A 26,228-nucleotide genomic window follows, 5' to 3' on the forward strand; every position below is an offset into this window, starting at 1 on the left:
TTCATTAAACTCCTTCATGCTTTCCCCATTTCCTCCTTCAAATCACTTGTACACTGCTCTTCCTCTCCATTGTTCATCTCTCCCACCATGGTCCCCTTTTCCTTTCCTGCTTTGTGCAGGTCCTCCAAGTTGTGTACTTACATCTGAGGAGCTGGGGCTAGGAACTACAAATGACAGAGAATATGTGATGTTTGTGTTTCTGGGCCTGAGTTACCACATTGAATGTAGTCTTTTCTACTTATGGGGTATTTGCACATATTTTAAAGTATTTATTAAGGGCTAATATCCAAAATAACAAAGAACTCAAGAAGTTAGATTCCAGAGAGCCAAATAACTATATTAAAAAATGGGGTGCAGAGCTAAACAAAGAACTCTCAGCTGAAGAATATTGAATGGCTGAGAAGAATCTAAAGAAATGCTCAACAGTCATCAGGGAAGGCAAGTAAGCTTAAAGCTTCATTTTTACATGTCCTTTTCTGTGAGCTGCTACCAAAAAGTGTGGCCCAGATCTAGAACAAGTTTTCTCACCTTTTTTAGCCTTTTACTCTGAGGTAGTGTCTGTCTTTGTCTCTGAGGTGTGTTTACTGCCTGCACCATAATGCTGGGTCCTCTTTATGTATCCAGTCTGCTAGTCTATGTCTTTTTATTGGGGAATTGAGTCCATGGATGTTAAGAGATATTAAGGAATTGTGATTGTTGTTTCCTGTTATTTTTGTTGTTAGAGGTGGAATTATGTTTGTGTGACTATCTTCTTTTGGATTTGTTGAAAAATGATTAATTTCTTGCCTTTTCTAGGGTATAGTTTCCCTCCATGTGTTGGAGTTTTCCATCTATTAACCTTCGTAGGCCTGTTTTTTTTTTTTGAAAGATATTGTATAAATTTGGTTTTGTCATAGAATATCTTGGTTTCTCCATCTATGGTAATTGAGAGTTTTGTTGGATATAGTAGCCTGGGCTGACATTTGTGTTCTCTTATGGTCTGTACGACATCTGCCCAGGATCTTCTAGCTTTCATAGTCTCTGTTGAGAATTCCAGTGTTATTTTTGTATGTCTGACTTCATATGTTACTTGACCTTTTTCCCTTACTGCTTTTAATATTCTTTCTTTGTTTTGTGTATTTGATGTTTTGACTATTATGTGACAAGAGGAATTTTTTTCTGGTCCAATCTATTTGGAGTTCTATAGACTTCTTGTATGTTCACGGGCATCTCTTTCTTTAGGTTAGGGACATTTTCATCTATAATTTTGTTGAAGGTGTTTACTGGCCCTTTACATTGTGAATCTTCACTCTCCTCTTTACCAATTACCCTTAGGTTTGATCTTCTCATTGTGTCCTGGATTTCCTGGATGTTTTGAGTTTTCTTTGCATGTTGCATTTTCTTTGACAGTTGTGTCAATGTTTTCTATGGTATCTTCTGCTCCTGAGATTCTCTCTTCTATCTCTTGTATTCTGTTTGTGATGCTTGCATCTATGACTTCTGATCTCTTTCCTAGGTTTTTTATCTCTAGGGTTGTCTGTCTTTGTGATTTCTTTATTGTTTCTATTTCCATTTTTAGATCCTGGATGGTTTTGTTCAATTCTTTCACCTGTTTTGTTGTGTTTTCTTGTAACTCTTTAAGGAATTTTTGTGTTTCTTTAAGGACTTCTACATGTTTACCTGTGTTTTTCTGTATTTCTTTAAAGGAGTTATTTATGTCCTTCTTATAGTCCTCTATCATCATCATGAGATGTGATTTTAAATCAAGATTTAGATCTTGCTTTTCTGGTGTGTTGAGGTATCCAGTACTTGCTGTGGTGGGGGAACTGGGTTCTGATGATGCCAAGTAGCCTTGTTTTCTGTTGCTTATGTTCTTGTGTTTGCCCTTCCCCATCTGGTTATCTCTGGTGTTATCTGATCTTGCTGTCTCTGACTGGCATTTGTCCCTCCTGTGGGTCTGTGAGCCTGTGATCTTAGGAATGAGAGTACTTCTGGGAGACCAGCTCTCTCTGAGTGGGAATTGGGTACAGAGTGCTGTGGGACAACCTTAGCTCTGGATGCAGATGGAGTCTGGAAGGATCCTGTCCCAGACCGCTCAGTACTTCCTCTGCCCTGTGTGCTCTTTGCAGGTCCCTCTTTGGACAGTTGGTGGAGCAAAAGTGGGGTCTCACCTGTGGGCTTAGGAGTGAGAGCACCCCTTAGAGAGCTGTCTCATGGCAGGTTTTGTGTCCGGAGGGCCTGTGGGACAGGGCACAGATAGAGACCACCACTTCCAGTGTCTTACTCTTGTTTTTCTTCAGTAATTTTTTTTTTCGATATTTTTTTTTATTAACTTGAGTATTTCTTATATACATTTCAAGTGTTATTCCCTTTCCTGGTATCCGGGCAAACATCCCCCTCCCCCCTCCCCTTCCTTATGGGTGTTCCCCTCCCAACCCTCCCCCCATTGCCGCCCTCCCCCTACCAGTCTAGTTCACTGGGGGTTCAGTCTTAGCAGGACCCAGGGCTTCCCCTTCCACTGATGATCTTACTAGGATATTCATTGCTACCTATGGGGTCAGAGTCCAGGGTCAGTCCATGTATAGTCTTTGGGTAGGGGCTTAGTCCCTGGAAGCTCTGGTTGCTTGGCATTGTTGTACATATGGAGTCTCGAGCCCCTTCAAGCTCTTCCAGTTCTTTCTCTGATTCCTTCAACGGGGGTCCTATTCTCAGTTCAGTGGTTTGCTGCTGGCATTCGCCTCTGTATTTGCTGTATTCTGGCTGTGTCTCTTAGGAGCAATCTACATCCGGCTCCTGTCGGTCTGCACTTCTTTGCTTCATCGATCTTGTCTAATTGGGTGGCTATATATGTATGGGCCACATGTGGGGCAGGCTCTGAATGGGTGTTCCTTCAGTCTCTGTTTTAATCTTTGCCTCTCTCTTCCCTGCCAAGGGTATTCTTGTTCCCCTTTTAAAGAAGGAGTGAAGCATTCACATTTTGATCATCCGTCTTGAGTTTCATTTGCTCTAGGCATCTAGGGTAATTCAAGCATTTGGGCTAATAGCCACTTATCAATGAGGGCATACCATGTATGTCTTTCTGTGATTGGGTTAGCAAACTCAGGATGATGTTTTCCAGTTCCAACCATTTGCCTACGAATTTCATAAAGTCGTTGTTTTTGATAGCTGAGTAATATTCCATTGTGTAGATGTACCACATTTTCTGTATCCATTCCTCTGTTGAAGGGCATCTGGGTTCTTTCCAGCTTCTGGCTATTATAAATAAGGCTGCAATGAACATAGTGGAGCACGTGTCTTTTTTATATGTTGGGGCATCTTTTGGGTATATGCCCAAGAGAGGTATAGCTGGATCCTCAGGTAGTTCAATGTCCAATTTTCTGAGGATCCTCCAGACTGATTTCCAGAATGGTTGTACCAGTTTGCAACCCCACTAACAATGGAGGAGTGTTCCTCTTTCTCCGCATCCTCGCCAGCATCTGCTGTCCCCTGAGTTTTTGATCTTAGCCATTCTCACTGGTGTGAGGTGAAATCTCAGGGTTGTTTTGATTTGCATTTCCCTTATGACTAAAGATGTTGAACATTTCTTTAGGTGTTTCTCAGCCATTCGGCATTCCTCAGCTGTGAATTCTTTGTTTAGCTCTGAACCCCATTTTTTAATAGGGTTATTTGTTTCCCTGCGGTCTAACTTCTTGAGTTCTTTGTATATTTTGGATATAAGGCCTCTATCTGTTGTAGGATTGGTAAAGATCTTTTCCCAATCTGTTGGTTGCCGTTTTGTCCTAACCACCGTGTCCTTTGCCTTACAGAAGCTTTGTAGTTTTATGAGATCCCATTTGTCGATTCTTGATCTTAGAGCGTAAGCCATTGGTGTTTTTTTTAGGAAATTTTTTCCAATGCCCATGTGTTCCAGATGCTTCCCTAGTTTTTTTTCTATTAGTTTGAGTGTGTCTGGTTTGATGTGGAGGTCCTTGATCCACTTGGACTTAAGCTTTGTAAAGGGTGATAAGCATGGATCGATCTGCATTCTTCTACATGTTCACCTCAAGTTGAACCAGCACCATTTGCTGAAAATGCTATCTTTTTTCCATTTGATGGTTTTGGCTCCTTTGTCAAAAATCAAGTGACCATAGGTGTGTGAGTTCATTTCTGGGTCTTCAATTCTATTCCATTGGTCTATCTGTCTGTCTCTGTACCAATACCATGCAGTTTTTATCACTATTGCTCTGTAATACTGCTTGAGTTCAGGGATAGTGATTCCCCCTGAAGTCCTTTTATTGTTGAGGATAGCTTTAGCTATCCTGGGTTTTTTGTTATTCCAGATGACTTTGCAAATTGTTCTGTCTAACTCTTTGAAGAATTGGATTGGTATTTTGATGGGGATTGCATTGAATCTGTAGATTGCTTTTGGTAAAATGGCCATTTTTACTATATTAATCCTGCCAATCCATGAGCATGGGAGATCTTTCCATCTTCTGAGGTCTTCTTCAATTTCTTTCCTCAGTGTCTTGAAGTTCTTATTGTACAGATCTTTTACTTGCTTGGTGAAAGTCACACCAAGGTACTTTATATTATTTGGGTCTATTATGAAGGGTGTCATTTCCCTAATTTCTTTCTCGGCTTGTTTCTCTTTTGTGTAGAGGAAGGCTACTGATTTATTTGAGTTAATTTTATACCCAGCCACTTTGCTGAAGTTGTTTATCAGCTTTAGTAGTTCTCTGGTGGAACTTTTGGGATCACTTAAATACACTATCATATCATCTGCAAACAGTGATATTTTGACTTCTTCTTTTCCAATCTGTATCCCCTTGACCTCCTTTTGTTGTCTGATTGCTCTGGCTAGAACTTCAAGAACTATATTGAATAAGTAGGGAGAGAGTGGGCAGCCTTGTCTAGTCCCTGATTTTAGTGGGATTGCTTCGAGTTTCTCTCCATTTAGTTTAATGTTAGCAACCGGTTTGCTGTATATGGCTTTTACTATGTTCAGGTATGGGCCTTGAATTCCTATTCTCTCCAGGACTTTTATCATGAAGGGGTGTTGAATTTTGTCAAATGCTTTCTCAGCGTCTAATGAAATGATCATGTGGTTTTGTTCTTTCAGTTTGTTTATATAATGGATCACGTTGATGGTTTTCCGTATATTAAACCATCCCTGCATGCCTGGGATGAAGCCTACTTGGTCATGGTGGATGATTGTTTTGATGTGCTCTTGGATTCGGTTTGCCAGAATTTTGTTGAGTATTTTTGCATCGATATTCATAAGGGAAATTGGTCTGAAGTTCTCTTTCTTTGTTGTGTCTTTGTGTGGTTTAGGTATAAGAGTAATTGTGGCTTCGTAGAAGGTATTCGGTAGTGATCCATCTGTTTCAATTTTGTGGAATAGTTTGGATAATATTGGTATGAGGTCTTCTATGAAGGTTTGGTAGAATTCTGCACTAAACCCGTCTGGACCTGGGCTCTTTTTGGTTGGGAGACCTTTAATGACTGCTTCTATTTCCTTAGGAGTTATGGGGTTGTTTAACTGGTTTATCTGTTCCTGATTTAACTTCGGTACCTGGTATCTGTCTAGGAAATTATCCATTTCCTGAAGATTTTCAAGTTTTGTTGAATATAGGTTTTTATAGTAAGATCTGATGGTTTTTTGAATTTCCTCTGAATCTGTTGTTATGTCTCCCTTTTCATTTCTGATTTTGCTAATTTGGACGCACTCTCTGTGTCCTCTCATTAGTCTGGCTAAGGGTTTATCTATCTTGTTGATTTTCTCAAAGAACCAACTTTTGGTTCTGTTGATTCTTTCTATGGTCCTTTTTGTTTCTACTTGGTTGATTTCAGCTCTGAGTTTGATTATTTCCTGCCTTCTACTCCTCCTGGGTGTATTTGCTTCTTTTTGTTCTAGAGCTTTTAGGTGTGCTGTCAAGCTGCTGACATATGCTCTTTCCTGTTTCTTTCTGCAGGCACTCAGCGCTATGAGTTTTCCTCTTAGCACAGCTTTCATTGTGTCCCATAAGTTTGGGTATGTTGTACCTTCATTTTCATTAAATTCTAAAAAGTTTTTAATTTCTTTCTTTATTTCTTCCTTGACCAGGTTATCATTGACTAGAGCATTGTTCAATTTCCAAGTATATGTGGGCATTCTTCCTTGATTGTTATTGAAGACCAGTTTTAGGCCGTGGTGGTCCGATAGTACGCATGGGATTATTTCTATCTTTCTGTACCTGTTGACGCCTGTTTTTTGACCAATTATATGGTCAATTTTGGAGAAAGTACCATGAGGAGCTGAGAAGAAGGTATATCCTTTTGCTTTAGGATAGAATGTTCTATAAATATCCGTTAAGTCCATTTGGCTCATGACTTCTCTTAGTCTGTCTACATCTCTGTTCAATTTCTGTTTCCATGATCTGTCCATTGATGAGAGTGGGGTGTTGAAATCTCCCACTATTATTGTGTGAGGTGCAATGTGTGTTTTGAGCTTTAGTAAGGTTTCTTTTATGTATGTAGGTGCCCTTGTATTTGGGGCATATTTAGGATATTTAGGATTGAGAGTTCATCTTGGTGGATTTTTCCTTTGATGAATATGAAGTGTCCTTCCTTATCTTTTTTGATGACTTTTAATTGAAAATTGATTTTATTTGATATTAGAATGGCTGCTCCAGCTTGCTTCTTCTGACCATTTGCTTGGAAAATTGTTTTCCAGCCTTTCACTCTGAGGTAATGTCTGTCTTTGTCTCTGAGGTGTGTTTCCTCTAGGCAGCAGAATGCAGGGTCCTCGTTGCGTATCCAGTTTGTTAATCTATGTCTTTTTATTGAGGAGTTGAGGCCATTGATGTTGAGAGATATTAAGGAATAGTGATTATTGCTTCCCGTTATATTCATATTTGGATGTGAGGTTATATTTGTGTGCTTTCATTCTCTTTTTTTTGTTGCCAAGACGATTAGTTTCTTGCTTCTTCTAGGTTATAGCTTGCCTCCTTATGTTGGGCTTTACCATTTATTATCCTTTGTAGTGCTGGATTTGTAGAAAGATATTGTGTAAATTTGGTTTTGTCATGGAATATCTTGGTTTCTCCATCTATGTTAATTGAGAGTTTTGCAGGATACAGTAACCTGGGCTGGCATTTGTGTTCTCTTAGGGTCTGTATGACATCAGTCCAGGATCTTCTGGCCTTCATAGTTTCTGGCGAAAAGTCTGGTGTGATTCTGATAGGTCTGCCTTTATATGTTACTTGACCTTTTTCCCTTACTGCTTTTAATATTCTTTCTTTATTTTGTGCGTTTGGTGTTTTGACTATTATGTGACGGGAGGTGTTTCTTTTCTGGTCCAATCTATTTGGAGTTCTGTAGGCTTCTTGTATGCCTATGGGTATCTCTTTTTTTAGATTAGGGAAGTTTTCTTCTATGATTTTGTTGAAGATATTTACTGGTCCTTTGAGCTGGGAGTCTTCACTCTCTTCTATACCTATTATCCTTAGGTTTGATCTTCTCATTGAGTCCTGGATTTCCTGTATGTTTTGGACCAGTAGCTTTTTCTGCTTTACATTATCTTTGACAGTTGAGTCAATGATTTCTATGGAATCTTCTGCTCCTGAGATTCTCTCTTCCATCTCTTGTATTCTGTTGGTGAAGCTTGTATCTACAGCTCCTTGTCTCTTCTTTTGGTTTTCTATATCCAGGGTTATTTCCATGTGTTCTTTCTTGATTGCTTCTATTTCCATTTTTAGTTCCTTCAACTGTTTGATTGTGTTTTCCTGGCATTCTTTCAGGGATTTTTGCAATTCCTCTCTGTAGGCTTCTACTTGTTTATTAATGTTTTCCTGTGTTTCCCTAAGGGAGTTCTTCACATCTTTCTTGAAGTCCTCCAGCATCATGATCAAATATGATTTTGAAACTAGATCTTGCTTTTCTGGTGTGTTTGGATATTCCATGTTTGTTTTGGTGGGAGAATTGGGCTCCGATGATGCCAAGTAGTCTTGGTTTCTGTTGCTTGGGTTCCTGCGCTTGCCTCTCGCCATCAGATTATCTCTAGTGTTACTTTGTTCTGCTATTTCTGACAGTGGCTAGACTGTCCTATAAGCCTGTGTGTCAGGAGTGCTGTAGACCTGTTTTCCTGTTTTCTTTCAGCCAGTTATGGGAACAGAGTGTTCTACTTTCGGGCGTGTAGTTTTTCCTCTCTACAGGTCTTCAGCTGTTCCTGTGGGCCTGTGTCTTGAGTTCACCAGGCAGCTTTCTTGCAGCAGAAAAGTTGGTCTTACCTGTGGTCCCGAGGCTCAAGTTCACTCGTGGGGTGCTGCCCACGGGCTCTCTGCAGCGGCAGCAACCAGGAAGACCTGTGCCGCCCCTTCCGGGAGCTTCAGTGCACCAGGGTTCCAGATGGTCTTTGGCTTTTTCCTCTGGCGTCCGAGATGTGTGTGCAGAGAGCAGTCTCTTCTGGTTTCCCAGGCTTGTCTGCCTCTCTGAAGGTTTAGCTCTCCCTCCCACGGGATTTGGGTGCAGAGAACTGTTTATCCGGTCTGTTTCCTTCAGGGTCCGGCGGTGTCTCTGGCAGGGGTCCTGCCGCTCCTGGGCCCTCCCCCACGGGAGCCCAGAGGCCTTATACAGTTTCCTCTTGGGCCAGGGATGTGGGCAGGGGTGAGCAGTGTTGGTGGTCTCTTCCGCTCTGCAGCCTCAGGAGTGCCCACCTGACCAGGCGGTTGGGTCTCTCTCTCACAGGGTCTGGGAGCAGAGAGCTGCTGCGGGCCGGGATCCGAGGGTGTGGGACTTTCTTCAGTAATTATTGAATATTTCCAGATCTTGAATGACTTCTTTACTTCATTTGGCTCTGTTTTTATGTTCATTTGGAGTATACTCATATCTTCCTTAAGTTTTTTGATTATAGTTATAACCATTATTTTATATTCTTTTTCTGTATGTTCTCCCAAGTTGTTCTCATAGCCATTACTATGGAATTAGTAATTTTGGAGCAGACATATCTTGGTCTCTGTGTGTGTGTGTCCTCTTTTTGTTTTTGTTCTTAGACTTGTACATCTAGAGTTAGTTTACTCATTGAACTTTTCCCTGATTCTTTTTTCTTTTTAGTTTAAGTCACTTTGCTTTCTGTTGAGACATATGCAGTGTAACAGAGAGGAACAAGTTGTACTAGAGTTAGGTGTGACTTTTCTCTGTGTGACTGGTGTTCAGGGTTACAGGCTCTGTCCTCTCTTTTCTCTGAGGGTCAGCTACTGTCTGAAATGACACTTAGTAGCCAGCCAAAGGTCAACACCAGTGCCTGCCCCTACCTTCATCTCGTCTGGCACTGCTCTCTGTGCTTGGCGCACTAAACTGAGTCAGCTCTGATCCCCACTGCAGGCCTACAGTTTCTATTTATGAGACTTGCCCTGGGTATAATTTTATTGTTATTGTTGTTGTTTTAATGTGTGTGTGCGTGTGTGTGTGTGTGTGTGTGTTTGAAAACACTCAAGTGTGTATGTGTGTGTATGTGTGTATATAGGTCCATGCTAGGTGTCTTCCTTAGTCTCTTCCTCATTTCATATTTTGAGCTGATCTCTCACTGAACCCAGAACTTGCTGGCCAACCAGTGAGTTCCAAGGACTCTTGTGTCTTTGCCTTTCAGGGATGGAATTATAGTCACATCTTGCTGTGCCTGGGTCCTGGGCATTGGCGCTTAGGTGCTTATGATTGACTAAGTCTGACTAAGTCCATCCCTAGCTCCCTTTTCATTTTATGTAAATTTATCTATTTTATACAAAAAATGAGTTAAAGTTTGTGCTTAGTATAATAAATATCTAAAGTCATATCATTTATAGGAAAATGGTTAGAAATATTGTCATCGCAAGAAAAATAACTCAGACTCAGAAAGGTAACTATTATGTTTACTCTCTTATACACATTTGAAAACAGAAAGAAGTGAAATCAGAAAGGACCGTTAAGGAAGAGGAAGACTGAGTGGGTGGGGGAGCAGAGATGGTCATGGCGTTCACACTTGCCTACAATGTCAGGATTAAGTCTTTAAATCATATTATTTACATTAATACAATTTAAACAAATGAAACTTGTAATGAAAACACTGCAATTCATAAAATTGTGTGAATAGCCAAAGTCATAGAAACAGAAAATTGAGAGTTTGTTGTCAAGACCTTCCAAGGGGAATAATGAAAGAATCCGTGTCTCTCATTAGTTAGTTGGTTTTGGAGAATTAAAAAAAAAAAAAAAAAAAGGAGCCCCGGGGATCCGGGGATGTGCTTCACTTAACAGGTACAGTGACAGACACAACATAGTATAGCTATTAATATTACAAGAATAAAAATAAAAGAACACTTCTTGCCTTACAGGCGCTAGCTGGAAATATAAAGGTCAATTATTACTTAAAATCTAACATTGACAAAAAAGAACCATAAAGCTGAAAACCAGCACACAGTGTGGTCCTTGCAATGACAGGTACCTAAGGCATTATGGGAAGGAAGGTCTGGATGTAAATGTTAACTAGGAAATAAAGACCACAGACTTTAAATTTTACAGATGACACAGCCACATGACATACTTGTATACAGTGGAGTGTAGATGGGACTTATTTGAAAGAGTATATTTAAGGGAAACTGTATTTATACTGAAAATGCATAGTTTTTTTTTCATAAAAATCATCCCTTTCTTAAACAACAGAGAAGTATTTATACCATTCACTCTGCACTAGGCATTAGAAGTGTAAGGAAAGTGTGTGTGTGTCATATATAAGTACCATGGTATTTTATATAACCCACTTGAGTTTCCACAGAGGTGGGATCAGTGAGACTATCCATGGATACCAAAAGGCTACAAATAAGTCAAAATGACAAGTCTGAGGAAATAACGGTGACGACCTGGGATTCAGAGCTAGCACAGCCAGGAAACACTTACCATGCCAGCATGAGGAGAGGAGCTAGGTTCCTCTGCTTTCACATAAAATCCAGGCATGGTGCAGCTCCAGTGCTAATGGGCAGAGCAGCAGACGCAGACAGCCCTTTGGGGCTTGCTGGCTAGCCAAAGAGGCGACCTCCACATTCAGTGAGGCATAGTCTGAGAAAATAAATAAGGTAGAAAAGCATTAGAGGAAGGCGACTGGTGTTGACCTCTGGCCTCTATATGTCGTGAAGAAGTGCACACGCACACGTTTGCACACACGTACATTCACCACAAGCGAGGTACAGTAAATGAACTAACCCTTCAACAAGAGAAAGCGTGACAGAGCAAAGTGCAGCAGTGTGCTGAGGATACGGCATGCAGATAGACAGATGGCTTTGGGGAAAACAGAGAGAAAGGAAGAAATATTGATTCAGAAACATTTAAAATAAAGAAGAAAATGTTTTAGACAGATGAGAAGATCTGGGCTTGATATCTGGTAAGCAGGTTTCAGATCCATCAGAGACCCAATTATGTTAAAAGCTGTAAGTTACAGTGAAGACACGCACTGGAAGCTTACTGTACATGCGATACTGCATGAAAGCTAGTAGAATCTGAGTGGAGGAAACGCTTCTGAACATGAGCGGGAGGCCAATTCTACACACGGTTATATCTTTATCTCCACAGTCTGTAAATGTGTAGTCACGTGGCAGAGTAGACCTAGAAAATTACCTACGAGAGAGAGAGAGAGAGAGAGAGAGAGAGAGAGAGAGAGAGAGAGAGACCCAGCCCGCTGTTGTTGTCACTGTCCATGTTCACGGTCTGAGAGGAATGACTGGGAAGCAGAAACTGTCTCTGGTGACAGCCAGCAAAGGGAAAGAGCCTCGTGTCTAAAGCCCTAAGGTTCTTAAGAGATAAACTCTAAATTAGTTGAAGCTCTTAGTATATAATACTTAAAAATAACTACTAAAAGTTTTTTCTTTCAAATAATGTATTTTCAATAAGTAAGTTATCCAGTAAAGTAAGCAGGCTCGTATTATCCCAGGAATTTGAGAAATACCTCTTTTCCACGGAACAATCCAGACCTTCCTCATGCTGACGGTGAGCAGCAGAAGGGCACACACTGTCCTCTTCAGGGCTCTGTAACTTTCAGTGATTAACATTGATTTCTATAAAACTTTTAAAAATACAAATCTTTGCTATATAAAGTATTAAATTAGTAGATTAAGGTATAAGGTACTTGTATTTCATTTTTCCTAAGAGTCCTAGCTGAAGTTCTGACCCAACTGATCTCTTCATTCACAACTATGTCTTTAGTACAAAAATAACACATACCAAAAGGCTAACACTTCTTAAAAGATTATGTTTAGGGATTTCCTAAATTGTTTAAAAGATCACTATGAAGAATTCTTGTGAATAGTTCAGCTCTTACTGGCTCTATGTTCTTTTAACTTGAGAATTTACAGTATAATTGCTGTGTAAACATCAGAGTTTTCTAAATGTTGTTCAGTGTATACACAGAACTGGTCATGGCTTATCTTGCACTTATCAGCTTGTTTATTTTTATTCCTCCGAACCTGTATTTCTAACAAGAGCAGCTGCTACTTTGTAAATACCATAATGGCTTCTGGAAGGTGGAGCTGTCAGTTTAGCAGACAGGGTTATAAAAGATTTTCAGTCTTCCGTGTGATTATACACCCTGAAAACCCTCTGGAGACCGGAGACTGGGCGCTGTCTCCTTTGAAGGCAGAACCAACAGAATAGAAAGATCTAGGAGTAATGTGTAAGCTCACGTCAGATAACAAGTGTGATCCACACTGAGTTGTCGTGGGTCAAACTGTTGTTGAAACGGACATCCAGACTTTATACCCAACATTCAGGAGCTTGCTGTCATGAAGGGAGAGTCTGCTCTGCAGCCCAAGCTAGCACTGAACCGCTGACCCTCTGCCTCTCCCTCCCAGAGCTGACATGACAGATGCATACCACTGTGCGAGACTACCCTATCACTCTGTTGAACAAGTGAGGAAAAGGAAGCCCTAAGAGATGAGAGGACTTGTCTAAGGTGACTGTTGAAGCAGCGATCACACCCAGTCCTCTAATTTTCCCCTGCTGTCTTTCTGTCCTGGGATCATGTGTAGGATAAGAGAGAATAGAAACAGTGCAAACTACAAAAGAAACTAGAGAAAGCAGCATGGTCAGAAAGCATGTTAGGTTTTATAGGTCACAGAATCTCAGTTTAAACTACTCAAGTTAAACAAGGGTAGTTATGCTCCAGTCAGACTTCACTTAGACACTGAAGTCTACATTTCACATCTTTTAACATCCAAGAATTTGTGATCTTTCTCATAATTTGAAATTTCAAAGAAAAAAATTACCAATTTTCAGTGTTAGTAAATAATTGAAATAACTTTTAAATACCGTAGGTTAAACATTTGCACACTGAATTTGGTACTTGGACCACAAACTTAAAATATTTGTCATAGGAAAAAAGACCAAAGCAAAATTCTGAGTAATTCCTGGTTTCATTTGTTTTCAGTAGTGGATAGAGAATTCAGTAATACAGTAGACTGATAAATATATACAGGATATTCATACATCTAGAATACACATCCTTGTCAATCTCCCAGGACATTCTCCAAGACTAACCCAAGTTAGGCAATAAAGTAGATATATATTTTTTTAACTTTGCTGTGTTGGGTATCAAAACCAGGGCCTCAGACAGTTAGGCAAGTGCTCTACCACTGAGCTACACCTCCAGCCCTAAAGTAAGTCTTTTAATAAAAGATTTATCATATGAAGTATCTTCTAATCACAGTGGAATTAAACCAAAATTTAATAGCAAAAGTTAGACTTGAAAATTCATAAATATTTAAAAATAAAGCAATACACATACAATAAGCCAAAAAACAAAAGGAACCACAAAATTCTAAAACTTTGAGACAAGGGGAAATATGTGACTTTATGATACATAGTACAAGAGAAGAAAGTTTCAAATCAATAGCCTAACTTTATATCTGGTATATTATACCTCTAAAAGAACACGTTAAAACAAAAGGCAGCAGAAGAGGTGACGAGGGTAGAACAGAAGACACAGAGTGGAAAGCGACCAAGACCAGGCTAATGGCACCTAAGCTGCAGCTCTCCCGCAGCCAACAGATCTGACAGAGGACAGCAGTAAAGCAGCCCTGCTCACATCAGAAGCGCCTCCTGGAATCACAACCAACACACACACGAGGGGCTTAGCCAGCATCACAGGTGCACACTGCCGACCTACTGAGACAGATGGGAAACAGAAACAGCCTACAGTCAGTCAGTGAACTGAATTAGTGACCAAAGCCTCCCAACGAGAAAAGCCCAGGACCTGTCGGCCTCACTGGAGAAGCTTACCAAACGTTTAAAGACAAATTCCCAGCATCCTCTTCAAGCTCTTCCAAAAAATGAGGAGGGGCTTTACCGGAATCATTTTTAAAAAATAATGTTGTTCTAATACCAAAGTCATACAAAGGCAAGGAAAAATATTGACCAAAAAAAATCTGATTAGTACTGACGGAAAAGTCCTGAGTAAAACACTAGCAAGGCAGACTTGACACAGTAAGCAGGACTTAAACACTGAGGTCAAGTAGGACTTACTTGTGGGAAGCTACAAGGCTCAACAAGTGGAAGCCAGGGTAGCCTCCCTGACTGATGGACAGAGGCTAAAGGGTCTCCCAGTGTTGGTGCAAGATGTGCAGAGGACAGGCAGCAGTCCAGAGCGGAGGGGACGTCCCCCACATAGGGAAGGCTGCGTGTGACAGACTTACAGCCTAGAGCAAACTGAGTAATACATGACTAGCAGCCTGAGCTGCTGAAAAGCATGTGTCACCAAGCCTCATTTCTGTCCCCAGAGCCCACATGGTTAAAAGGCATAACTGACCTTCATGTATACACAGTGGTTCATGCAGACCTACAATACAATAAGTAAATATAATTTTTGAAGGACTGAAAGCTGTTTCTATAGGGCAAAGAGAGAAAACAAGATGTCTGTAGTCACATTTACGTTATTTATATCTAGTGAGATACTGGAACTTGCTAGCCAGTTTAACTATGCAAAAAAAAGTTTTAAAATGAAAAAAGCATTTACAAATTACATGGTCATATTATGTAAAGAAAACTTTTAAATTTTAAATTCCATTGAAAATTTGTTAGAATAAGCAAATCCAATAAAGTGTCAGGATACCCGTCGACATGTCAACATGTTCAAAGAGAGTGATTTAAAACAGTGATGACGGAAACCACTCTGTCTACAGTGGTCTCAGAAGAGCAAACCAAGGAGGTGAGAGATTTGTACACTGAAAATGGTTGCTGAAAGTAGGAAGCCAGGTGTGGCGGCACATACCTGTAGTCCCAAGAGTTGTAAGACAGAAATGGAAAAATACCTTGAGTCTAGTAGTTCAAATCCAGTCTACACATGTATAAACTGAAGGGAAAAGAAAGAGTAAAGCCAAAAAGAAACACCTCATATTCATGAACTAGAAGACAATTCTTGACAAGTGTCAACTCTGCTCAAGGCAGCCGGCTAGTAGGGCAACTGCTATGCAAGTGCAGTGTAACTTTAGAGACGACAAAGTCAGGCCTTAAGTTCTGTGTGGATTTATCTATCCATTTATAGCTGTGTACATGTGGCACGCTGTGCACAGGGGACTCAGAGGACACCTGCCAGACCCAGACCCAGGTTTTTTCCTCCATTGCCTGGGCTCTGGGCATCTGACTCAGGTTGTCAGGGTCAGTGGTGAGCAACGTGCTCCCACTAAGCCATCTTGATAGCCCTCTATTAAAAAATTCATATGGAATTACAGAGGGTGCTGAATAGTCAGGAAACCTCAGGACAATGTCAGATAGGTCACACTTCCAGGTTTCAGTGGTAGAGAACACTGTGACACTTAACTAAAGGTAAGTCTGTAGACCCATGCAATAAAACACAGCAGAGACCCCTGACATAAATGTTCAGATGTGTGGTTAAACACACTAACGTTTTAAAACCTTAAAGTTTTAAAATAATACTTATCTAAATAACATGGCTTTTTTTTTTAAAAAAGATGTCTTGCAGGCTTGGGAATCTCTATGCAGTTAACTGTGTTCTTGCTCTTGTGGAAGACTTAGGTTTGTTTCATAGCACCCATTCCAGTGGGCTGACACGTGCCTGTAACTCCAGTTCTAGGGAGCTCCACATTGTTTTACCTTCTCTGCATATTGGTGCACAAAAGCACATACATACACATAAACTACCTTAAAAATGATTTAACTTTATGTACTATATATTAAAGTAGAATGATTTCTCATGATCGTCCAAAGTAATAAAATAGTATGACAATTGAATAACATTAGGAAATGTAGATTATTAAAGTGTTGAAAATCAATATGAATAGGCAAAGCACAAACAAATTTTCAAATTTATCTTGAGGATATTCATGTTGTAAGTCCCCTAGCTAAGCAGAATGACAGCACTTACCAGAGACAGGGTATATAAGGGTCCCCACCTCCTGCCACCGAAGTGCTTCTCAGCAGACAACAAAGGACAGGACTCACCGACCAGTTAGCAGAAACTGTATTTCCATTCTCTCATATCTTATCCATGGTGTACAAAACAGAACTCCTGGGACCCTTGGACAGAAGAGACATGCTGAATGAAGGTTTTGCCGGCTCAGCTTTAACACCTGAAGGAGGAAACCCATTTCCAGACCTTCTTCCTTCCAGTGGTTCAACACCCAAGCATACTATTCAACAGAAAATACCAAATGGCCCTTCAAACAGGTAAGATACAATGAGTCAGGAGCTTACTACATAAGTATTTCACATTCAACACTATAGATGTGACCTTGCAATGGATTTCTCTATGTTGATTTTGTATCTTGTCACTTTTCTGAAAGAATTTTATCAGATCCAAGAATCTTCCGGTAGATTCCATGGATCATTTCTGTCTCGTGTCATCCTCAAGTAGAGATAACTCTCATTTACGCACCTATGTCCCTTTATGTGTTTCTGTTATCTTATTGCCATTTCTAAGACTCCAATCTCAGCATTGAATAAGAGTAGAGAGAGTGAGAACCTTGTCTCAATCTAAGCTCAGGAGGAAATGGCCTTGATGTCTTTTTATTCAGCAAAATTTTGTCTGTGGATTTAACACATACAGCCTTTGGTCTATTAGATGTGTTCCCTCCTTACCTAGCTTCTTCAGGACCTTCATGCAGGCATGTTGAGCTGTCAGCCGCCTGTCCTGGACCTACTGCGATGGCTGTGTAATCTGCATCATCTGACCTGTAACAGCACATTACATCCAGTCATTCATTAGCAGTTTTGAGTCAATCTTGCATTTTGGGGATGAAAACAACTTAGTCATGATATATAATCTTCTTAATGTGTTCATTGAATTTACTTCGCAAGATGTGTGTGTGTGTGTGTGTGAATGTGTGTGTGTATGTGTGTGTGTGAATGTGTGTGTATGTGTGTGTATGTGTGTGTATGTATGTGTGTGTGAATGTGTGTGTATGTGTGTGTATGTATGTGTGTGTGAATGTGTGTGTGTGATATGTGTGATGTGTGTGTATGTGTGTGTGAATGTGTGTGTGTGAATGTGTGTGTATGTGTGTGTATGTGTGTGTGAATGTGTGTGTATGTGTGTGTGAATGTGTGTGTATGTGTGTGTATATATGTGTGTGTGAATGTGTGTGTATGTGTGTGTATGTATGTGTGTGTGAATGTGTGTGTGTGATATGTGTGATGTGTGTGTATGTGTGTGTGAATGTGTGTGTGTGAATGTGTGTGTATGTGTGTGTGATGTGTGTGTGAATGTGTGTGTGAATGTGTGTGTATGTGTGTGTATGTGTGTATGTATGTGTGTGTGAATGTGTGTGTATGTGTGTGTATGTATGTGTGTGTGTGAATGTGTGTGTATGTGTGTGTGAATGTGTGTGTGTATGTACCAAGTGAGTATAATTAGAGTTAATTACAAGAATAAGGGTAAGGAGTTATTTACAGGAATGTGAGCATTTGTCTCTTCCTTCCCAGCAATTATGTAATTCCCTGTAAGTCTGGCCTCCTCTGGTACCTGCATACACACATTAAAAATAATTTTTCCTTTTTAAGATTTATATATATACATATATATATATATATATATATATATATATATATATATATATGTAGCTGTCTTCTGACACATCAGAAGAGGGCATCAGATCACATTACAGATGATTGTGAGCCCCCGTGGGTTGCTGGGAATTGAACCCAGGACCTCTGGAAGAACATTCCTGAAGTCTAATCAAAAAGCCATCGGTTGCCTGTCTGAAAGCCATGCCACCTTTGCACTAGTGGGTCTTGCCTAGCAGGCCATTGGGTTAGCACAGAGGGTGGTTGGTGCACAACCCAGTAAGACTTGACCACAGGCGTCTCATGCCAACCCACATAGCCCTGCTGATACGTTAAGGGCCGTCCTTCAGGCCCAGCCCTCCTGCTCTGTGTCAGTCTCATCTCTCTGTGTCTTAAACCCACAGGGATATGGTGTCTTCCACTCTGGCACTGGTGGCAACCAGCAGGAGTCCATGTCCTTTATTCTGGGGCCCTAAGGAGCCAATCCCTGCTCCTGAGGTTTTTAGTTAATAACTGTATGTTTTCTGGGAGTGGGGTTATTCACTTGATAGGTACCCTGTCCACACTTTTATCTTTAATTAGCCAACAGAATCTTGGAGTCTGGGTCCTGTTCTCCCAGCCTTGCAGCTTCTTCCCACATACTCTGGCCAGCCCTCCTCCCATCCATCTTCACATTGCTGTCCCCATCCCTGCTGAAGCATTCTGTGATGAGTATTTTCCTTCTACTCACAGGAAACGTCTTCAACTCCCTCTGTTCTCTTAAAGCCTCTTCCCCCTTCTTGTTGGCCCCTTTCTAGTTTCCTGGTTTCTATACACACTTACTTCCACATAAATCTACATATATAAAAATTAAATTATAGCATCTTCATCTAAGAATGGATTTTGTTTTATTTGAGCCAGAGTTATTGCTCTTAATGTGTTTTAGCTGCAGAAGTTTTTCTGCAGTTGAACTTTTCTCTGTGATTGAAAAACACTGCACTGAATTTTTCTCCCACACTGTCACTGTTAGGCCGTCAGCCAACAGCCATTCGGCTGTCTGCATTGCCTTGTGATTGTGAACAGAGCAACCACAGACAGGAATGTGGAGGTGTCTCTGTGGAGGGCACAGAAGGCTTGGATACCTGCACATAAGCAGTTCTACTTTACTGTTTGGAGAGACCTCCTCAGTGATTTCCACAGCACACACTCACACCGCCAGTGAGCGATTCCTCTCCTCCCACCAGCATGTGCTGTTTTCATGATGGTAGCTAATCTCCCTGCTACCTAAGGATGTTGAACACTTTAAAAATATTTATCGGTCATTAGATTTGTTCTTTATAGAACTTTCTATGCAGCTCATTAACCCATTTGAAGTTTTTATGTTTTTCATTACATTTTTGACATATTTATACATGTATAAAATGATTCTAATTATTCTCATCTCCCACCTGTCAGTCCTCCAGTCTCCAAAGAAATGAAGTAATTGGGTTACAGCACAAATTACATGTGCTTTTCATATACTCTATGTAGTGACTAACCCTTCCACTTCTCCCTCCACACCTCTCCTCCCCTCCCTTACTGTCTCCCTCAGTATTCTCCCTCCTCCTTGTTTTACCTACTGCTCCTCCCTTAGGGGAGCAGTCCCTCCCCCTCTGTCCCTTTCTCATGCCCTGTCCTCCACCGTACTCCATGTAAAAACACAGAGCTGAAGGCTCACAGCTCAGAGTCACATTCGAGAAAGGACGTAAACTGTTCTTCCTCGGGGTCTGGTCACCTTTCCCAGGGCCCTCCACTTGTCATTGGATTCTGTGCACAAATCTAGTTTCACCCTCTTCTATATGTAGACATCTGGTTTTCTTAACGACATTTGTTGATGAGGCTTTTAATCCAGTGAATATTTTTGGCATCGTCAACAAAAATAACGTGGCTGTAGCTCTGTGAGCCTATATCTGGGTCTTCTGATCCATTCTGGGTACCAGTGCCATAGCACCATGCTGTTGCGCATTTTGCATGTATGTGTGGGTGGCTTGCACATGTGTGTGGGTATGAGGATGTGCTTGTCAGTCCTTGCAAAAGCCATCCACCTTGTTTTGTTGAGACATGTCTCTCATTACAAATCTTATTAATTAAGAGGCTGGCCAACCAACAGTCTGTCTGGATCAATCAGCTTGTCTCCACCACTTGCAATCATGTGCCACCATTCCTGTCTTTCCTACACGACCCTGGGATTGAACTCAGGTCCAGACACCTATACAGGAAAACTTTACCCAGTAAGTTATCTCCTGTCCCCGTGTTGATATTGTAACATACCTCCAAGATGGTACTTTGTTTTTGTTTGTTTGTGTTTGGATTTTTGTTGTTTGTTTTTGTTTCTGTTTTCCCATTCAAGATTGCTTTGACTATCTAAGGTCTTTTGCACTTCCAAATGAATTTTAAGATTTTTTTTAAAATTTCTATGGAATTTTGATGAGGACTAAGTGAAATTTGCTTGCATATCTAAAAAAAGATAACCATTTTTACAATGTTGGTTCTTCCAATCTATGTACATGAGAGATCTTTTCATCTGCTAATATGTTCTTCAGTTTCTCTCAAGTAGTATAAAATTTTCATTTCAATGGTCTTTCACTCTTTTAAGTTTGTTCCAAGGGTGTGTGTGTGTGTGCGCGCGCGCTCCCGAGTGGGAGAATTGGATTGTTTTCCTGATGTACTCTTTGTGTTTGTTATGGTCTGTAAGAAAGCTACTTCATTTTTTTTGTTACTTTTTTGTCTTATTTCTTTGTTGAAAGTGTTTATCATCCAGCCTCCTGGATTTTTTTAGTTCCTCTTGAGAAATTTGCTGTTAAATATGACTTGGTGTTTTTCTCTACTTCCTTTGTTCTGTATATTTAATTAAGTGCTTTAATGTTCTGTGACATTGGGAGGGTCTCCTCTGATCTTGTCTGATTGGCATTCAAAGTGTTTCCTGTCTGAACTGGAACCTCCCTAAGTCTGGGAAGTTTCTGCTATGACTTTTTGTAAAACTTTTATTTGCCTGATGCAGTTGCCATTTCCGAGGCTTACTCTCTCAACCTGCTAACTGAGGCCTACTCCTAGAAGCGTCTATCCAGCCTTCCTACAGTCTTAGCTAAGCCTAGAATATTTTCAGTCTTTGAGATTTACTGCTGAGTAAGTCACACTCTCTTGTTCTTTCTGTGTCCTAGCTTGCTGATCCAACCTGACTCAATCTGACTTCTCTCAGCCTCTGACTGAATCTCTGTTCGACCTCATCCTAACTCTGGCAAACTGTTTTAATCTTCTGGCTCCTTCTCATTCTGTGGCTTGTTCTGTCTTCACCTGTCTGTGTAAAATTCTCCCGGTAACACTGCCTCCTTCCTCTCTCCCTCTCTGCACTGCTCTCTAAGTAGCTTCTCTTTCCTCTCTCTTCTCCTGTGAGTTGGGCATATCCTATTCTGTCAAATATTTCTCTGATTCATTACTTTGTCTGCTATTCAACTAGACATAACTTTCAAACATATGCTTCCTTCTACAAACTAACTATACCTTCATTGAGATTAAAGTGTGTACTAAGGGTGTGTCTGTATTCCAGCCAGGATTAAAGGTGTATACTAAGGACTAAGCCACACCATAACTAGAAACTTTTTTCCAGTAGATAAAACATCTTTGAGGGCTGGAGAGATGGCTCAGCGGTTAAGAGCACTGACTGCTCTTCCAGAGGTCCTGAGTTCAAATCCCAGAACCACATGGTGGCTCACAACCATCTGTAATGAGATCTGATGTGTGTCTAAGACAGCTACAGTGTACTCATATACACTAAATAAATAAATAAATCTTAAAAAAGCAACTTTGATGTTCACAGGGAAATTAAATACTCTGCAACAATATTTTTAGGTTTTCTATGCCTTAAGTGAAATTTCTGTTTCTGTCTAAGAATCGTATATTTGGTGTCTTCACAGTGTTTCCTGTGTCTGGGAAGTAGTCATCCGTTTCCTTCCTTGTCTGAGTAAATTCTTTCCCCTGGTCTCCAAGCCCAGATATTCTGCCACTTCCTTGAAGGCTTATATGGAGCTTTTTACTTGACTTATTTTAGTTTCCTAGTACTTCAGTTTGGGTTTGTTTGTTCGTTTCATGTCCCTTTGACCTTCTCTGAATTCTCTCATGTCTAGTATTGAGACAATCTTATTTCATTCAGCTGTTGTCTCTTCTGGAAATTCTTTCAGAAGTTTGTGTCTTCTTTGATTTTCTTTGACTTGTTTATGCTCATTCTTTCAAGGTAAGTTTGCTTTATTGTCTGGGATTTAATTCACTCTTGCTGAAGGTCATTACTGTAAGATTAGTAATTTTTGGAGGAGTTATGTTGCGTTAGGGTTTTTGTTATTTTTGTTTTTGCATTAGAATTTGTACATCTGGACTTAGGTGATTGGTCGAATTTAATTTTTTTAAATAAAAAAACACCTTTTCATTTATTTCTTTGAAATAAGACTTATTCTGTCAGAGGGGCGTCTGCATGCTCAGGAGAGACTGGATGGAGGATTGCTGTACTTTCTTTTCTCAGCTAGAATGAAGTGAGGAGCCAGGATCTGCCCCTCCCCATCACTCCCTTGCGATTAGAATATTGTCTGCAGCCCCAGTATATCAAAGGAAGGCCTGCAGTAGATGTATAGTAATAGTGCCATGAAGAGTCAATCACTTTTTAAGTGCCAATTATTTTAGGAAGTAAAGGGGCACTTACAGTTTCATGTGCCCTAATAGATTAGGTGCTGTAGGTATGAGTGGAAAGGAAGGATGACCCAAGCTAATATTAATGGTTCGTATCGGGTTGGTAGGGAAAGGTATGTAGAAGACAGTAGGGTAGAGACAAAGGGCTGGGAGGTGTGGTAGTTATGTCATATGTAACTCAGCTTTAGGAAACTGATCCTGCAGGCCTGGCCAGACTGTGTTCTTTGGTGAAAAAAAGGGAAACAGGTAGAACAGGAAAGGGAGGGGGAGGGAGAGGAGAAAGAGGGGAAGTAGAGAGAGGGGAGGTGGACAGGGCAGCAGAGCTGACCTGTTGAATGGGCCTAAATATTAAATAAAGGCTGTATGAGTAGAGAATACAGAGTAAATGTGGTGGGTGTTGTGCCGGTACAGTCTGAGCACAGCCTGGCCGGTCCGTTTGCCACTTGGCTGGATCCTTCTCAGCGTCTGTGAGTCCCATCTCTGGCTCTCAGTGGTCCATTTGTCCCCAGGGCTGTCCTTTGATAGACTGGGTTACACATGTGATCTGGCCAGTAGGCAACACTACAAATATGAAGTCCCACTCAGATGCTGGTCACACCTCTGGCCTGTCCTCCAGGCACCCAGGAGCAGTGCTGGCCCTGGCCCTGTGCAACCCTTGTGCTTTCTGGTGAGCTGCCTGGAGCCCTGGTTAAGATTCCCTGCAGCTTTTGGCTCAGATCAGCTGCCACCTCCATCGGTGCAGACACAAAGACCTTTCTCATAACGGCTGGCAGAGCTCTGCTGGTCCAGGCTCAGAGCTCGCCTCAGTGTCCTCTTCCGTGAGTCTCCTCTTATAGTTGAAAGACGGTCACAGGCTGCAGGATGGCCACTTTGGCAGGGGCTTTTAGAGATGGCGTCCCACAGCTAGTCCAGGACCAGTAGAAACAGTCTCCGTTTGTTAAAGCTACTCTCTGCCCTTAACTGGATTCCTCTCTGTGTTCTTTAATGCCCATTGCAAAGGAACCAGCAGAATTTCCAGTACTCCCCACACCGGCCAGGCCCACGACGATGGACCCGGTCTGTGAAGTTTTGTTTCCTATTTCTACTGCAGATAGAAATCAATCACCTTTCCTTAGATTACTCCCAGAACACCGTAGACTGTATTTAGTACCAGCCACCATCTTGCTTTGTTATGTAGTTTTATTGGACTATCGCCACATCTGGTCATTGCGGTGACAACTTTTGTGCCACAGCACAGAACTGAGTCGTTGCAGCAGTGGGCGCGGGTTCCACAGACCTGAAATACTCAGATTTGGAGACAGGCTGCAGTGCTGGCCTCCCTCCTGCTAACTGCTTTAACCTTCATTCTTTGCTGCTGTTTATTTTAGCTTGATTTCACAATTTTTCTCTTCTTTTGGAATTTTTGACTCAGGAGTGTTTCATTTATTCTTTTTAATGATTAAAAATGATAATTGAATTCATTCTTTTTAAACATCCGGTATATTTGAATATGTAGTGTTTTGTTATATTACTTTTAGAAATTCTGTATTGGATTTCCTCTTTCTCTCAAGAACTATATAAAAAGTTTTTGAAGTTTCTTAGAAGAAGATGCTGTATGATATACTGCAAGACTGCAAAATTTTCCTGGGAATAAACTGGGGAAAGTTAAATAATAGATATCAGAAGAGAAGCTGATGGCTGAAAAATTGTTTTAATAGAAAGATAAAAATATGTTTCTATAATGCAGAAAAGGAATCCAAAGATCTAGTCCAGAGGGACTAGGGAGTGTCCCCCCTCCCTGTTAGAGGGATACTGGAGCCAGGGTATGAGAGAGGAGCCTCAGAAAGTCTACATTGTACCCTGTACTCTCAGTAGTAGACACTTGAAAGGGAAGTTATTGTAGTGGGGACAGAGGGAGACAAATGCTGTACCACAGTGACAGAGGGATGAGGGATGATGGGAAGATTCCTGATTTTTTTTTAAATCCTCCTTTCTTGCCTTCCTACAGGCTGAAATTAGATCCTGGGAGTGAGCCCGGGCAACTGGGATTGAAGTACATGCTATCAGTTGAGTTGTACTCCCATTCACAGCCGTTTAGATTTGTATTTATGGGGTTGGGGATTTAGCTCAGTGGTAGAGCGCTTGCCTAGGAAGCGCAAGGCCCTGGGTTCGATTCCCAGCTCCGAAAAAAAAAAAAAAAAAGATTTGTATTTATCTGATGTGTATGAGTGTTTTGCCTTAGTGTATGTAAGTGCACCATGGATGTGCTTGGTGACCACAGAGACCGGAAGAGGAGCGAGAATGTTGGGAGAAGAGAAGAGCTGCCTTGTGGGTTCTGGGAACCAAAAGCTGAGGCAGAAGCAGCTTTGCTCTTAAGGTCCCCTGGAGACCATTTTTTTTAAAAAAGACCCTGCAGTTAGGTGGCCCCAGACCTTCCACAAACCACACTCCATGGCAGCCCAGACCCATTGTGATGGTCTGCTGGGGTCCTCTAGAGTATGGAGAAGTTTTATATCAGAACTGCATGAAGTGGCCTGTGAGGGGAAACCTGGTTGGAGCCGTAGATAAAGAAGAGTGTACACTGGACATAGGGAAAGGAGAGAGGCAACATTTCCAATGACACCATGAAAATAGGCCCTACATCTTCAATAAGACCCAAGGAGAAGGCCCATTGACAGAACCAGCATCTGGGCAACAGCATCTGGCCCAGACTTTCAAGGGCTCTCCTGGCATCCAGGAGGCAGGGAAGAAACTGGGTGTCAGCGCTGGGAGCAGCCAGCAGCCGAGAGTCCATGCACACGGCACGCCTTCCAGCTCCCCATGTTTATTCGTCCTTCACTTGATGCGCAGTATATTGCAGGCCAGGTCTGTCCTGCTCTGTCCTCACACCCCACCCCTTTCCTTTTCTTTCTCTATAGCTTCCTTTTTAATTTTCCATTTGATAGACTTCCCTGGAGAACATCTCTGACCTGCTTTGTGGGATTGCTGGCTCTCAGCCTGCTAAGAGCTGGGGTGGCTTTAGATTATCTGAATGCATTGTTTCCTCTCTATTTCATTCTGTGTTGCCCACAGCTGTCCTACCTCTCTGTTGTCGCCGCCATCAATGCCATGTTAATCAGCAGTCTTCGCTTGCCTTCTGCCTTCCATGTAGAAGAGCTGACACATGGCTGTAGTGTCACCAGTGTCCTCTGACATTCTTAAGTAACTGGTCTTTTTGTATTGCCCTATGATATTTTCATACTGTGCCTACACTTTGGATATTACTGGCATAGATTTCCCCAATAAAAAAGCTATCAGATAAGACCAAAAAGAAGAATCATCCAGCCATGATAATACACGCCTGTGAGTCTGAGGCAGGCTGGTCTACATAGCAAGTTCCAGGCTAGCCAGGGGTACACAGTGAAATCCTTTCTGAAAAAAGACACGGATTCTGTTGTTTTGCTTTTTTCTATTTGTTGCCTCCAAGAAATATACCTTATCACCAGAGGCAGACACAATCTTAGAGCGAGAATATGGAGAGGAATTCCAGACAAATGAAATGAGGAAACAGACAGATGTTGCTGTTCTAATAACTAAACAGATAA

General features: G+C 41.2%; 1 protein-coding gene across 5 annotated transcripts in view; it reads left to right on the plus strand.

The window, feature by feature from the left end:
• Wdpcp (WD repeat containing planar cell polarity effector) overlaps window positions 1-26,228 on the plus strand; it is a 330,858-nt gene that overhangs the window by 272,734 nt on the left and 31,896 nt on the right. For all 5 annotated transcript variants that reach the window (XM_087583532.1, XM_087583534.1, XM_087583535.1 and 2 more), the window contains 1 exon segment: window positions 16,473-16,635. In XM_087583532.1, coding sequence (XP_087439658.1) covers window positions 16,473-16,635 — 163 coding nt within the window.

The sequence above is a fragment of the Rattus norvegicus genome, chromosome 14 (assembly GCF_021556685.1).
Source record: "Rattus norvegicus strain SHRSP/BbbUtx chromosome 14, alternate assembly SHRSP_T2T, whole genome shotgun sequence".
NCBI classification, from domain to species: Eukaryota; Metazoa; Chordata; class Mammalia; order Rodentia; family Muridae; genus Rattus; species Rattus norvegicus.